A 12,720-nucleotide genomic window follows, 5' to 3' on the forward strand; every position below is an offset into this window, starting at 1 on the left:
TGTGTGTGTGTGTGTGTGTGTGTGTGTGTGTGTGTGTGTGTGTGTGTGTTTTGCCTGAGGAATTAACGGCGATCGAGACGTTTTTTCTTCGTGATAAGAGTAGCGCCAGTTGTCACTGCTCGGGTAATAGTTTCACATCTATTGATTTTAAATTAAATTTTCTTGATTTAGTATGTATGTATGAACAGTCAGTCCCATAAGTATTTATACCTTCTATATCTATTGAAAAATTTGTCTAAATTAAATGGTAGATTTGATCTTCCCAAATAATGTTTCATTATAAATATGATATATAGCTGCACTTGCATATTTTTAATATAATTATAAATATTTAGACATGTTATATTGTATCATAATCATTATAAATATATATATGAATAAACTTATCTATACGGAAAATTTTGAATAAATATATGTGTAATGTTTACTTGTGTACGCATTTATAATGAAACATTTATTTGGAAACATCAATCCTATCATATGTATAATTTAGATAAATTGTTTCAATAGACATAGAAGGTACTACTTATGAGCCTGACTGTATACACCAATTTTATTTTCATCGGTTTGATATTATCTCCAATTTTTTTAATAAAAAAACCGGGCGTACTTTTCGGGACTGGAATTTTTACGAGGAACGTCTGCCGATAATGTTTGATAGCAAGTTGTCCCCCAAAATGTCGAAACGGTACAGATGAACTCGAGCATCGACCGTTGCACAAAATCGACTACCATCTTTACTAAAGGTTATCGCCCATAGAAACTAATCTGAAGAGATACGTTCACATTCGCACTACTCGCAACCATTTCAAGTATTTCCCACGGTCGATAAGCGATTCTCGCGCGAACGATAATGAATCGATGTTCGACGATAAGTTTGAATAATAATCGTAGGAAATGTTTGATTGTCCGGAATAAGGAATTTTAACCTACTTATGGTTTTATCAAACAATCGTTTAGAACGTTTTCGATCATTGAATGGAAACTGAAACGGTCTCTTAAAATTGGATTGCACAAAGTACGAATTGTATATTCATAAATTAATACAATAATATAAATAAACGTCTAGTCGTAACCATAATAATCATTGCAATATATCCTAAATTAATCAACGAGGAGCAAAATATAAAAATCAAAAACGTTCTAGATATATTGCCCTGAAGGACTCCGAGACGAGTATGATTATTGTAATTTGCATTAATTAAACTCGTTCTCCAAAAATATTTTCTTTATCATGTAAACAGCTCATTGGACGCAGGCAGACGTAATCTGTGAACGGATAAAGATTCTATGTATGATTTTTGGAGGTATGTCTTCTCCAAGACAATCAACTGGCGAAGAAGAGGAGGGGGAGATTGATACAAAAATAGATTCGAAGATGCGAGATAAGGTAATATCGTCGAAAGTCTTAGCGGGATTCAATAATAACCAGACGCCTCATTATTCGTCATATTTAGAGAAATTTAGATTAAAACGCGCGATAGGAGCGTAACGCGCTTTTTATCTGGGAATTTTGCACCGCCAGTAGGAAGAAGTGTTAATAATTTTTGGACACGCCCGAGACTGATAACAGTGAACGATAATTCACTAGCGATAAGGGTTGACCTTCGTGAAATTACATAATTGGTCACTTACACTTTCGCTGGGTCCACCACGCCGAATCCAACGGGGATTGTCGTTAATTTTCCCATGACGTTTTTCAAGTTCAACAGCGTTTCTATTTCGGCGAGTCTCTGGTCTGAAACTCGCTTTTGCCTGCTGCAAACACAATAATCATATATGAAACAAAATCTACCTCGGAGGCATTAATTTGTGATTTAATAAATTACTAGTAAAGTAAATCACAAAAATACTTAAAGTTAGAGTAATTTTTTCCCTTATACATTTCCAGCCAAACTTATAAATTAATTTGCTCCAAGTAGATAATACAAATATTTATTATTATTTCTAGTGTGACACTTATTAAATACAATAATTGTCCTGTACACGAAGTACTTGGCATAGCTCTTTGAACCAAGAGAATCTAAACGCGTGGGGGCTTTCTTATCTTCTTCGTGTATCTGTACTTATCGAAATGGTGGCTATAATTAAGTCAATATGCTGAGAAAATAGATACGAGACACTTCACGTAACAGTGAGAATTTAATCGGGCGATACTTGAGGTATTTTTTTCGCTATGTATTTTATGCCTATTCACGAGCAATTAACGTTAGTAAGTAATTTAATTCGCTGGAAATGCACATTTAGAAAATGTTACTTAAAATAAAAATCAAACGTATTCGATCATTGATTGTTTAATTTTATTATTACACAGTGGCTTGAATAATTATAGGCTCAAAGATAAATATTGAATACTTCAATGAAAAAAGAAGTCAAAATCTCCGAAAATAATTTATATTGCTCTTAATATAGAGTTTAATAATATACATCTACTATAGTTAAACCATGCTTATAAAAAAATAACTTTTTCATGATACTATGGAAAATTACTTCGAACCTATAAATTACGCACACCACTGTCTACAATTAATAATAAGTAACTTCACACTTCGACATTACTTCGCATCGTCATACATCTCTACTGAAGCACTATCAACATTCGAATAATGCGAATGCTGATTAATCCCATAATTTTACGTTACTTTCCGAGAGCCCGCACGACGATAATATAGCACTGTTTTTCAGTATCATTATCCAAACGTGTATCAATGACTTTGCGCTAATCCGAGGTGTAATTACATCAGTGAGCAAACTTTCCCATCAAGTGTAAGCATGTGAAACATAGAGAAACCGATGTTGCAAATCATTCCCGTGAGATCACTTGTGACGGCAACTGCCACGGAAACCTCGCTAAATAAGGGAGCCGGTCGTTGTTCCTTGCACGTCGCTTTCCGAATATACGACGCGGGAATCGACGCGTTTCTCGTTTCCCACGTCGGTATTTAATCGATTAATTGACATTTAATCGATTGTTCCCTATTTTTACTTTTAAACATTTCATGTTGAATTAACAAAGTTGTCATTGATATTATTGCTACAGAGATAGGAAAAATTCCTATTTAAACGAAAATTTCGAAAAATGAATTTAAGAAAAAAAATTTTTTGAAGAAATAATAGAATCGTCCTGTGCTCGGTATGTATTAATTATAATTTTGTTGAGAAGGTAGCATTCTTTGTTCTTATACCTCGGGTGTAATTTAAAATTTTTAGTTTTGACTTTTCGACTCATAATTATGAATGAAGAATTGTCACATGAAATGATACGAAATTATAGAACATACAATATATAAAATGAAATTACATTTCACGTGGAATGGATAAAAGAGTATCTCAATAACCCTTTAACCGCCCGAGTATACTCGGGTGGCTACTATGTGTCGAAAATTCCACTCCCGAGTTGTTTTAATTTTATTTTCACATACTTGTATTACGATTAATGTTACAAAAATTAATCAGTAGATATCAACTTTCAGTCCCATTTTGAGCCCGAAATGACTTTTATGAAGGATATATATGTTCAGTAAATAAAAATCGTTCATAAAAGAAAATGTGTTATTTTTTCCATTTTTTCCATTTTTTCTATAATGTCTCAATTTGTCTCAATTTGTCTCAATTTGTCATCAGGTAGAACAGAGGTACATTTATTATTCTAAAACGTACTTTCCACCTATTCAAATAATTAGTTTTATCTAATATCAATCTTTCCGTTCGTTATGCACCAATGACAATCCGTTACTAAAGGTAAATTTAATTTTACTGAACCTATCCCGTAATATTCAAATAATCTATCCGTATTAATTTTCGTTTTCCTTATCATTATTTTTGACCCTCGCGAAGATCTCACAGAACCATTGCAACATCGGTATTCATAGATAATGTTACGGTGAGCGAGGCGATCAAGTATACGTGGGAGGAAACTCGCGTTTTCATATTGGCAGTGGAAAATGCACGCGGGGAAAAAGATATTGTCTGTGATAGAGCAAGCTGCACAGGATAATACTGTGTTTGTCGATCGCCGTTAATTTCGCTTCCTTGATCGACATGCTAATCTCCCGAGCGTTTGTGGGGACAAAGCTCCCGTTATCTCAATCGAGAGCGTTATCGATACATCCATAGGAGGCCCATAAAAAGGCAAAATGTTGCATTAATTGAAACAGATTGATTCGCGTTCTGATTGAGTAATCATTCTCGTCTTATTCTATCGATCTATCAACGATTTCAAGGAAGATGCCACAGCGATATGACAAAAATTGTCGTGACGTCTGGGAAATAAATCGATCTGTTAGATATCGATTTAGATATCGATTAGGATTGGAACTTGAAGCATGTCTGACGTCGCAGTGGGATTTTCCCTTCTTGGATCAAAGCAAGGGAAAATTTTCGCTCTTAAGAGCATATGCAAGCTGATATCAATAAATAGATTTTAATAACCAGGCTAAAAATTTTTTCTATATAGATTTAACTTTTCATAATATTCTACGATAATCTGCCTCCTAAGGCATTGATACACTTGCATACTGCAATTGCACTTTCTTTTTAAATGAAACTATTTTATATTGTTCGTGAATCGATTTCTTGGATCGTTCTGTACATGAACGGTACTATAATAAAGTAATCAAGATGTAGGTACTTTAGAAGAAATTCCAATTTATCTATTTTTTATATATATATAAAATATATCTATATCATATATCTGAAAATCAGAAGGTTGTGAGACGTTTGAATACTTATAATATAATATATATATATAATATAATACATACAAGTACTCAAACGTCTCACAACCTTCTGATTTTCAGATATATGTTGAATTTAATTTTTGTGCCAAAGAAATAAACTTTAAGCAATATATACAAAAATTTTTATTTTAATTACAGTAACAACAATTAATAAAGATAAGATTGAAACCAATTGTTCGAATTTGTGTGCTAAACTCTTAATAACGTGATGGATAGTATCCGAAAATATTTGCAACCCAATGAAGAAACGTTGAGCAATGAAATAGATCCATGTTGAAAAAGTGCAACTGCATCTGCATGTATACTGACACACTCGGAGCAGAAATCTGAATGATTAAACTGCAGGTGTTTATGCATTTATGCATTTAGGCAAGTCGAAACATGGTAAAATATATGAAAATTTTCACGGATGCAAAAATACTAGTATACATGTTATACTGTTTAGAAAATAAGACATACTTTCATTCAAGTTTCGATCCTTTTCCTATGTCTGTCTGTGTGAATGTACATAAATTTGCTTAAATATCCAGTCTTGTTATTATAACGAACACTATTAAATCATATAAAAGGTTGTCTGTGATTATTTTTCTATTCTCGCTTTGAACAGGAGTTTAGCCCAATTACTAAAATCATTTTACATATCGAATCGTTGGGAATGTTCGAGCGTGCACATCGATCAGTTATTCAGTCGCGTGGGCGCGACGATGGTCCAAGCGTTTTGTTCATAATTTTACGCGGGAACGCAACAAGTTGTGGGAGACTTTGAAACTAGGGGACTCACGAATGCCCCCAACTTTATCGATATCTCGGCGAGGACACGTCAAGTACGTCTTTCGTATCTTTCGGCTCGCGGTTCTAAGAAGTCACGCCGTTTTCGCGCAAGGACGTCAGTTGGAAACTCTCAGCACGCGGTTGTTTAAAATTGCGCAAAAGTGAGCAAACTTGGCAGCGAGCTGCCTCCGGATCTCACGTACGAATCAGGTATCAATGACACAAATAAAATGAACTCTGATCTCGACAGCAGTGACTCGATAATTCAAAAAATGAAAAATACACTTGTTGACCGAGCTCGCGGATAAAATATGTCGCTATAGTAGACATTCTATTCGAACGATTCATTTCTAAACGAATTCATATTTTCTCTGAATTGACCAACCACCAACTGCACTTTTATGCATGAATCTATTGAAATCACCGAAGATCGAGGCAAAGTATGAAGTTTTTGTGTCACGAATCGTTCCCAATTCGTCACACGCGAGTCGAACTCTTACCTAAGGTTAAAGGGTGGCGCGGTGTACGTCGCCTCTTGCATGAGTACCGTGACGAGGCATGCCGACAACAAAGTGATGAAGAGACTGATCCTTGCTCCTTTTAAGTTTCCCATTATTCCAACGAAACGAATGGAACGTGACACCAACAAGTACACGTCGAATCGCGGTTATACGAATTTCCTGCAACTGGTCACACGAGCGGCACTCTTGTTCACGTTGGATTAGCACTTGTCCTGTACAGACGTGTTTCACAGGTAGGTCGTGTATCGGGATCTATAAATCGTAATCGCGTTTTTGTATCGGTTTGCTGGCCCTATCCTTGTCGCTTTTGTCTCTTGGTGAACTGTAGCGTACCGTCGTTCGCTTCGAGCATATATACTCGAAGGAGAGTGCCGCCTCCACCTCCCCACTCGGCTCCGTGGCCCATGCCCCACTCGACCGGATCCTCCCTCGCTTTTATCTCTTTCCTAGACTTCGACCCTTTTCCCTGGACTCACCTTTCTCTCCAGGGAACCGTGTCGGCAATTAGGCGAGCAGCCACTCGCCACCGTGTTTCGTCCGAACCACGGCCGCGAAATCGCGCGGAAAGTTCGTCCGTCTTCCACGATCACGGTGCAATCGCGTGACGTACCTAACCGTGCTCCAATTTTCTGGAAGATTTTCTTCTTTTGATCGATTCCACACTTTTAATCAATTCTGCCGTCGTTATAGTTCGCAAAGAGATTTACTTTCCTATTAATTACGAATTACGATTCATACAGGCTATATTCAAGGGTTTAAAAAAGCTACTGACTTTTGAAGAGAACACTGGACTCTTCGTTGAGACTAACAAGAATTCAGACTTAATTTAGTAAAAGTATACCGTCAATTGTAAGAATAAAACATCGGAAAAATCAGAGCTCTCTTCAAGAACCTGTAGCTTTTATAAAACTTCGAATATCTATGAATTGTAATTAATTAAGAAAGTAGACTTCTTTGGAAATTAAGATGGTGACTTAATTTATCAAAATTGAAGTGAAGTTTCAACAAATTGACTTCTTGTTTGTATCGATGAAGAGTAATACTGTTTCATCCATTACGTTATTATACGCAATATTCGAAGATTTAAAAAAACTACATGATTTTGAAGAGACTGGGTTTTAATTTTTAGAAGATCTTGGTATAGTGGTTGATGGTATAATTTTGATAAATTAAGTCACCATTCTAATTTGCAAGGAAGTCTACTTTCTTAATTAATTACGATTCATAGGTATTCGAAATTTTATAAAAGTTACAGACTTATGAAGAGAATATTGTGCTCCTATTTTTATGATGTCTTATTCTTACAATTGATGGTACAGTTTTAATCAAGTTTTAAGCCACTATTCTGGTTATTAATGAAGTCTACTGTTTTATTATTCATTTTAATATTGCACCCTTTAATTTTCCCAGTTTTCCAAACAGAATTCGTGCATTTTTCTTCCGAAGTATGTAGAAGATACGTAAATGTTGCAGAGTAGAAAATATGTCAGAGAAGAAGAAGAAGTCAAGGCAGAAAGAAAATAAGGAAGAAAAAGGTTCCTATATTGTACAGGTCGCGTGTCAATTCTCCCGCAGTAATCTCGGACGAAATTGGTTGATTTGGCCCACAAGACTTATTCTTATAAAAGGCTCTAGATTAATTTTTTGTTTTAGTACGAGTATAATCTTATAGTATAAAAATTATATGTAGAAGATCGAAGAAATTGAATCACTTTATCCTCCTCTCGTCAGAGAACTGTAATACATAAAAATAAAGCGAGATTATTTGATAAGCTAACACGTGATCAGTGCATTGCCGCGTGATATATAACCTCAATTATATATTACCTTATCTAAAGGGTTCGCAAAATATAAATTCCATTTCTTCCAATCAAGAAGATTAACATCGTTTACTGTATATTGTAAATAAAATTAGTTTTTAACAGATTTTTGTATATCACTGTAGTAGATTTTGTTTCATCTGGTAATTTAAGAATATGACTCCAGTCTGTAGGATCTTATCAAATAAACTTTTTTTTCAACATGCCCCTATAACGAATCAATGATTAAAATGCCATAGGATTAATTATTATTAATTATAAAATTAATTTAATTCTTTTAAAATAGGCTTTTCATTTCCACTCCGAGAGTTCAGCAAAAATAGTAGAGAAATTACAGAAATATCTTCCAGCGTGTTCGGTGAAGATTCAATGATGTATGACAGACACGGAATGAAATACGAGATGGAGCATACATGATCTGTATCCAGAGATGGGTACAATTTTATTCGTATGTATGACGAGAGGAAACACCTTACAGTGATTTATACCATTGGAAGTGGTGAAGATTGCCTATTTTTTTGAATTAAATGAAACAATTAGCATTACAATCACTCGTGTAAAAAAGATTAATAACGTACATAACTTGTACGTAAAGTAACGCAATAATGTAATATGTATTTTTAAATAATAAATAAACTACGAATATATAAATGTTTATAAGACTATTACATCATTTTATAAACATTTTACATACATTTTGGACGTTGCTTTTTATACTTCTAAACATAATAGATACACAAAATCCATACTCTAATAATAACATTAGTATTAAGACAATTATTTACACATAATTACAATTTACATTACGGCACTATTACAAAAGCTCGATATCATTTTTAAACGTACGTTGCCATTTTGATCGAACAAGCAACGAATAAAAGATAATCATTTCGTTTCAAAGTTGACAGCCTAAGCTTGACAAAACGATCTTCCTTCGATGATTTCTTTTTATAATGCATGCAGCAGGTCTTCGCGATTTGTCAATGATACGTGGAAGATAGATCTTCGCGATTTGTCAACCGGGATGAGACGAGATATGTAGGTGAAAGAGTGGAGTTCTTCTGCCCTCGCACGTCTGACCAGTAGTGGCTCATTCTCCTATGAATAATCATCGAGTATTCTCTCCCTTTTGGGAGAATAGAATTTTAATAACAGAGTTGCATCTAACAAGGAACAAGACGACTATCTAACACTTGCGATTGATGAACAACTAGTGCATGATGAAGATATAAGGATCAGTTATCTTCTGCAACGACGCGCCTCTGAATCATTCGCAAGTCTCGACGTGTAATGTCGCGAGCTTCCGTTCCAAAGGTAAAATGAACCGTTTGACACAGACGATATCTTGTTTCGCACAAAAAATAAGTTATTACACGTTGGAAACGTTAGGATGTAGACATACGTGGAATCGAAAAGTATCTCGTGGAAAATCGTGATAATCTTGTTGCACGTAGTATGTAATCAGAGTACGTGATCGTAGACATTGTTACAATACGTGTTCGTATCATATCGTTTCATAATTTTCTTAACGTAAACGCTTACTGTATAATGAATGACGTAAATCGTTTACCGACTAATCCGAAGTAGTCGAGCCAATAATACAACGTGGAATGCGGAGTTACGAATTAGTTACGAATGAATATTTTACTTGGAGCCGCATTCATTTTGACGGGGATTTTTCTATTGGAAACTACTTCTTTGTCGCGTTTTAATCGTGGACATGTTGCGCAATAATGACAAAACGTTCCCGCTTTACTTAGTCGTTATCAACATCAATAATTCATCCTGGAAACATCGGAGTATAAGTACGATGGAACGTTAATTATAATTGCATTATTATCAAGCAATTAGCATTCGCTCAAGATTCTCAGAAGAATCTAGGAATGGCACAAGTCACACTGTATCAAATTAATAAACTCAGTAATTGCATTAACGTTTGCAAACAAAGATTACCACTGAAGTTTTATTGCTCCAGATTACTAATTACTCGAGATTAATAATTCAAAACATATTAATTAATACTCTGTATAATTAAATACGTTTTTAAAATCCTTGTAAAATTTGTTCGGCAAATTTTGTATTACTTTATGAAAAAAGGAAAGCTTTAGCTCATAATTTCCTAAAAATCTCATTTAGAATAAAATATAATTTTCTATCGGTTCAATCGCTCGAACAAACTTAAAACCACGTTGGATACTTGCATAGGTACTGCGGCGACGTTCGCTCGTCAATTATGCTGACAAAGGACGTTGGTTTATTCCGTTCCTTTTCCCCTATCGATAGTGTTCCATTATTCTCGGCGAAACGATGCTTGGCGAGCAATTAATAATTTTCTACAGGAAACCTCTGTGATTCATTGACGAATGAAAATCCGATCGACCTATTTACCAATGTGCAACCGATTGTTCCAGCATCACCCCACTCAAGGGTTAACAAACAAAGTCTAAGGAAGTTCTCAATAGTAATTTCATGATAGTTTCGTAGAGAATGGACAGATATAGGCCTGGTACTCAACCTGATGGCCATTGTAATATTCGATGTTCAGTAGCCCACGAAGTTGTTCTTCTAACGGACTGCTAGTGGACTTGATAATTATTTAAGCGTAGAAATTAGTGATGTGTGTATACATTTATATAATTATTTGTAACTCTAGTTTATATGGGAACATTTACTGTCTACTTTATCTTAGAGTACCATCCTTCTAAATCCTCAACCTGAAACTTTGGTAGCCATGAACGTTTGCTCATTATTATACTCTTACAATTGTTATAATTATCAAGTACACTTGTGATCTGTTAAGAAAACAATAATAAGCAAAATTTGTTAATGAACTTAGTCGAGTCGAGCCAACAAAACGGCAAGTAAACATTTCTACTTAGAATTATACATAATTGAATATGAAGTTCCAGAATTAATTTCAACGCTCAGCAACACCTAAATATGCCTAATTAAAATTTGTATCACTTCTCGGCATTTGTATCTTCTCCGAAAAACAATTTGTCAAACTCTGATCTAACCAAGATTTCAGTGGGACGAAGTCTCTGGCCTTGTTTTTGATTCTCGTCGCAGAATCGGGACAGGAGTCCATCACGTTCGCGCGAAGATGACTGACCGTGACACAGGTGCGAATGCATTCTTCTCGAGTAGCGGGGGACCACCTATGGCAGCCTCGAGCTCGAGGAAACATTCTTAAGGTAGGTTATTTTCAGAATGGTGAACCGTTTTCCATCTGTCGACCTTCTCACGTAGACACCGACGAACGGTGGATTTTTAAAAAGCGGATTCCGTTTATCTTTCCGATCTTCGCCGAATATGAAGTAAATATGGAGATTCTCGAAGAATACTGCGAACGATTCCTATAAATAGCGCGATTCTTCGTTTCGCGGGCTACTTTTGGAGAAAATCCGTGTGCAATGCGTAGCATTCAACGATTCCTTTTCTGCATTGTTGTTGTTAGAGATTCCTCTTCACTCACGGTAGCTTTCATCAAAATTTTAGCGAAATACTGGTTCAAGAATAAATAAATACCTTGTTCAGAACACATATTCAATTTTCATCAGTCACATCAGTCAATTTTCTTTTAATCTCCATTTTTTGTATACGTCACTTCTAAAGTAGAAGCGGGAATATTGAATTTTTTGAATAGTTCCTCTTACATATGAGAACAGGAACACATGTTATTTTCAATCATAAAATACAAAAATTAATTAACGTTCGTATTTAAGTACATAATAATGATAAAGTATTTGAGAAGAACGTACATGTATATTCGCCATAAAATTACTGTATGATGAAATTGTTGTCTTAAAACTTCAAATAACAGTATTTATGTTCCAAAATGACTTTCTATGACTTTATCATTATTTTAAGAAATGTTGCAACATTCGTGCAGCACTCTTGCAATATTTCTTAATCGAACCTGGTTAATAATATATTGACAACGATAATCGCGTGACGTAGTTTTTCGCCAAGGTAGAATTCGCACGATTTCACACTCGAAGGAAGGATTTCAAATCTATCGGGTCTTTCGAAACGTATCGTCATTGCTATTACGTATACGTGATTCATTCCGATTATATAAACAGTAAAACGCTGAAATCTCAGTGTATTGACTTCTTCGATATGAATATTATACCCAAATGAGTTTTCGGTGTGTATCAGTTGTATTCAGAATTAGCAAGTCATGTCGCATCGACATGCCACGGAAATTATCGTTCGATCCTTGAGATACAGGGACGTGGAATATGCTTCCTGAACAAGCAAAGTGGTTTTAAACTCGTTCAAGCCAATCAGGTAGAAACTTCCTCTAACTTTAACTTTCGAGGGTTAAGCTCATAATGATTTGGGCAGCTGTCCTACAAATTGGATGATAGTCCTTTACAATGTGTTTCTTGTGTCGGAAGCATTCAAAATCCTTTGAACAATGGTGACAATTTCCTCTTATACTGATTTGGCTTCACTTTTTACACGAGCCATAACTTTGTTCAGAATACATAGTGGCCAAGATAACTACTGTTAACTTGAATTTTTCCTGGCGCCTTGAAATAGATATAACTTTGCAATTAATACAATACTTGAGTGCCTGTTACGTATCGTTTCTATGATTAAACATTTTCCGCGTAACAGATGTTTAAATAAATAATAATCTCTCTATGGCGGAAAATCCTGCGAGTGTGATCCGTAATGTAAACATCCCCATTCAATCTATTCGGTGTATGCAGTGTACAGTCGTTAGTATGACTGATACTGTTTGTTGAATTCCATAACTTCAATACCTTTTTTAAAACGATCGATAAGGGAAGAAAATGATAAATAAGAATTTTTCTGCGACAGGGATATATATTTTTATTCAAATAATAATTCATTGTC

General features: G+C 35.0%; 1 protein-coding gene across 1 annotated transcript in view; it reads right to left on the minus strand.

Annotated features, from left to right (window-relative positions):
- The window catches only part of LOC128884880 (uncharacterized), a 13,615-nt gene extending 7,278 nt beyond the window's left edge, over positions 1-6,337 (minus strand). The window contains exons 1-2 of the mRNA XM_054138546.1: positions 6,011-6,337; positions 1,636-1,758 (exon numbers count right to left, since the gene is read on the minus strand). Coding sequence (XP_053994521.1) covers positions 1,636-1,758; positions 6,011-6,123 — 236 coding nt within the window. The 5' untranslated portion in view covers positions 6,124-6,337. The remainder of the gene's footprint in view (positions 1-1,635; positions 1,759-6,010) is intronic.
- Positions 6,338-12,720: the final 6,383 nt, after the last annotated feature.

The sequence above is a fragment of the Hylaeus volcanicus genome, chromosome 2 (genome assembly GCF_026283585.1).
Source record: "Hylaeus volcanicus isolate JK05 chromosome 2, UHH_iyHylVolc1.0_haploid, whole genome shotgun sequence".
Lineage (NCBI taxonomy): Eukaryota > Metazoa > Arthropoda > Insecta > Hymenoptera > Colletidae > Hylaeus > Hylaeus volcanicus.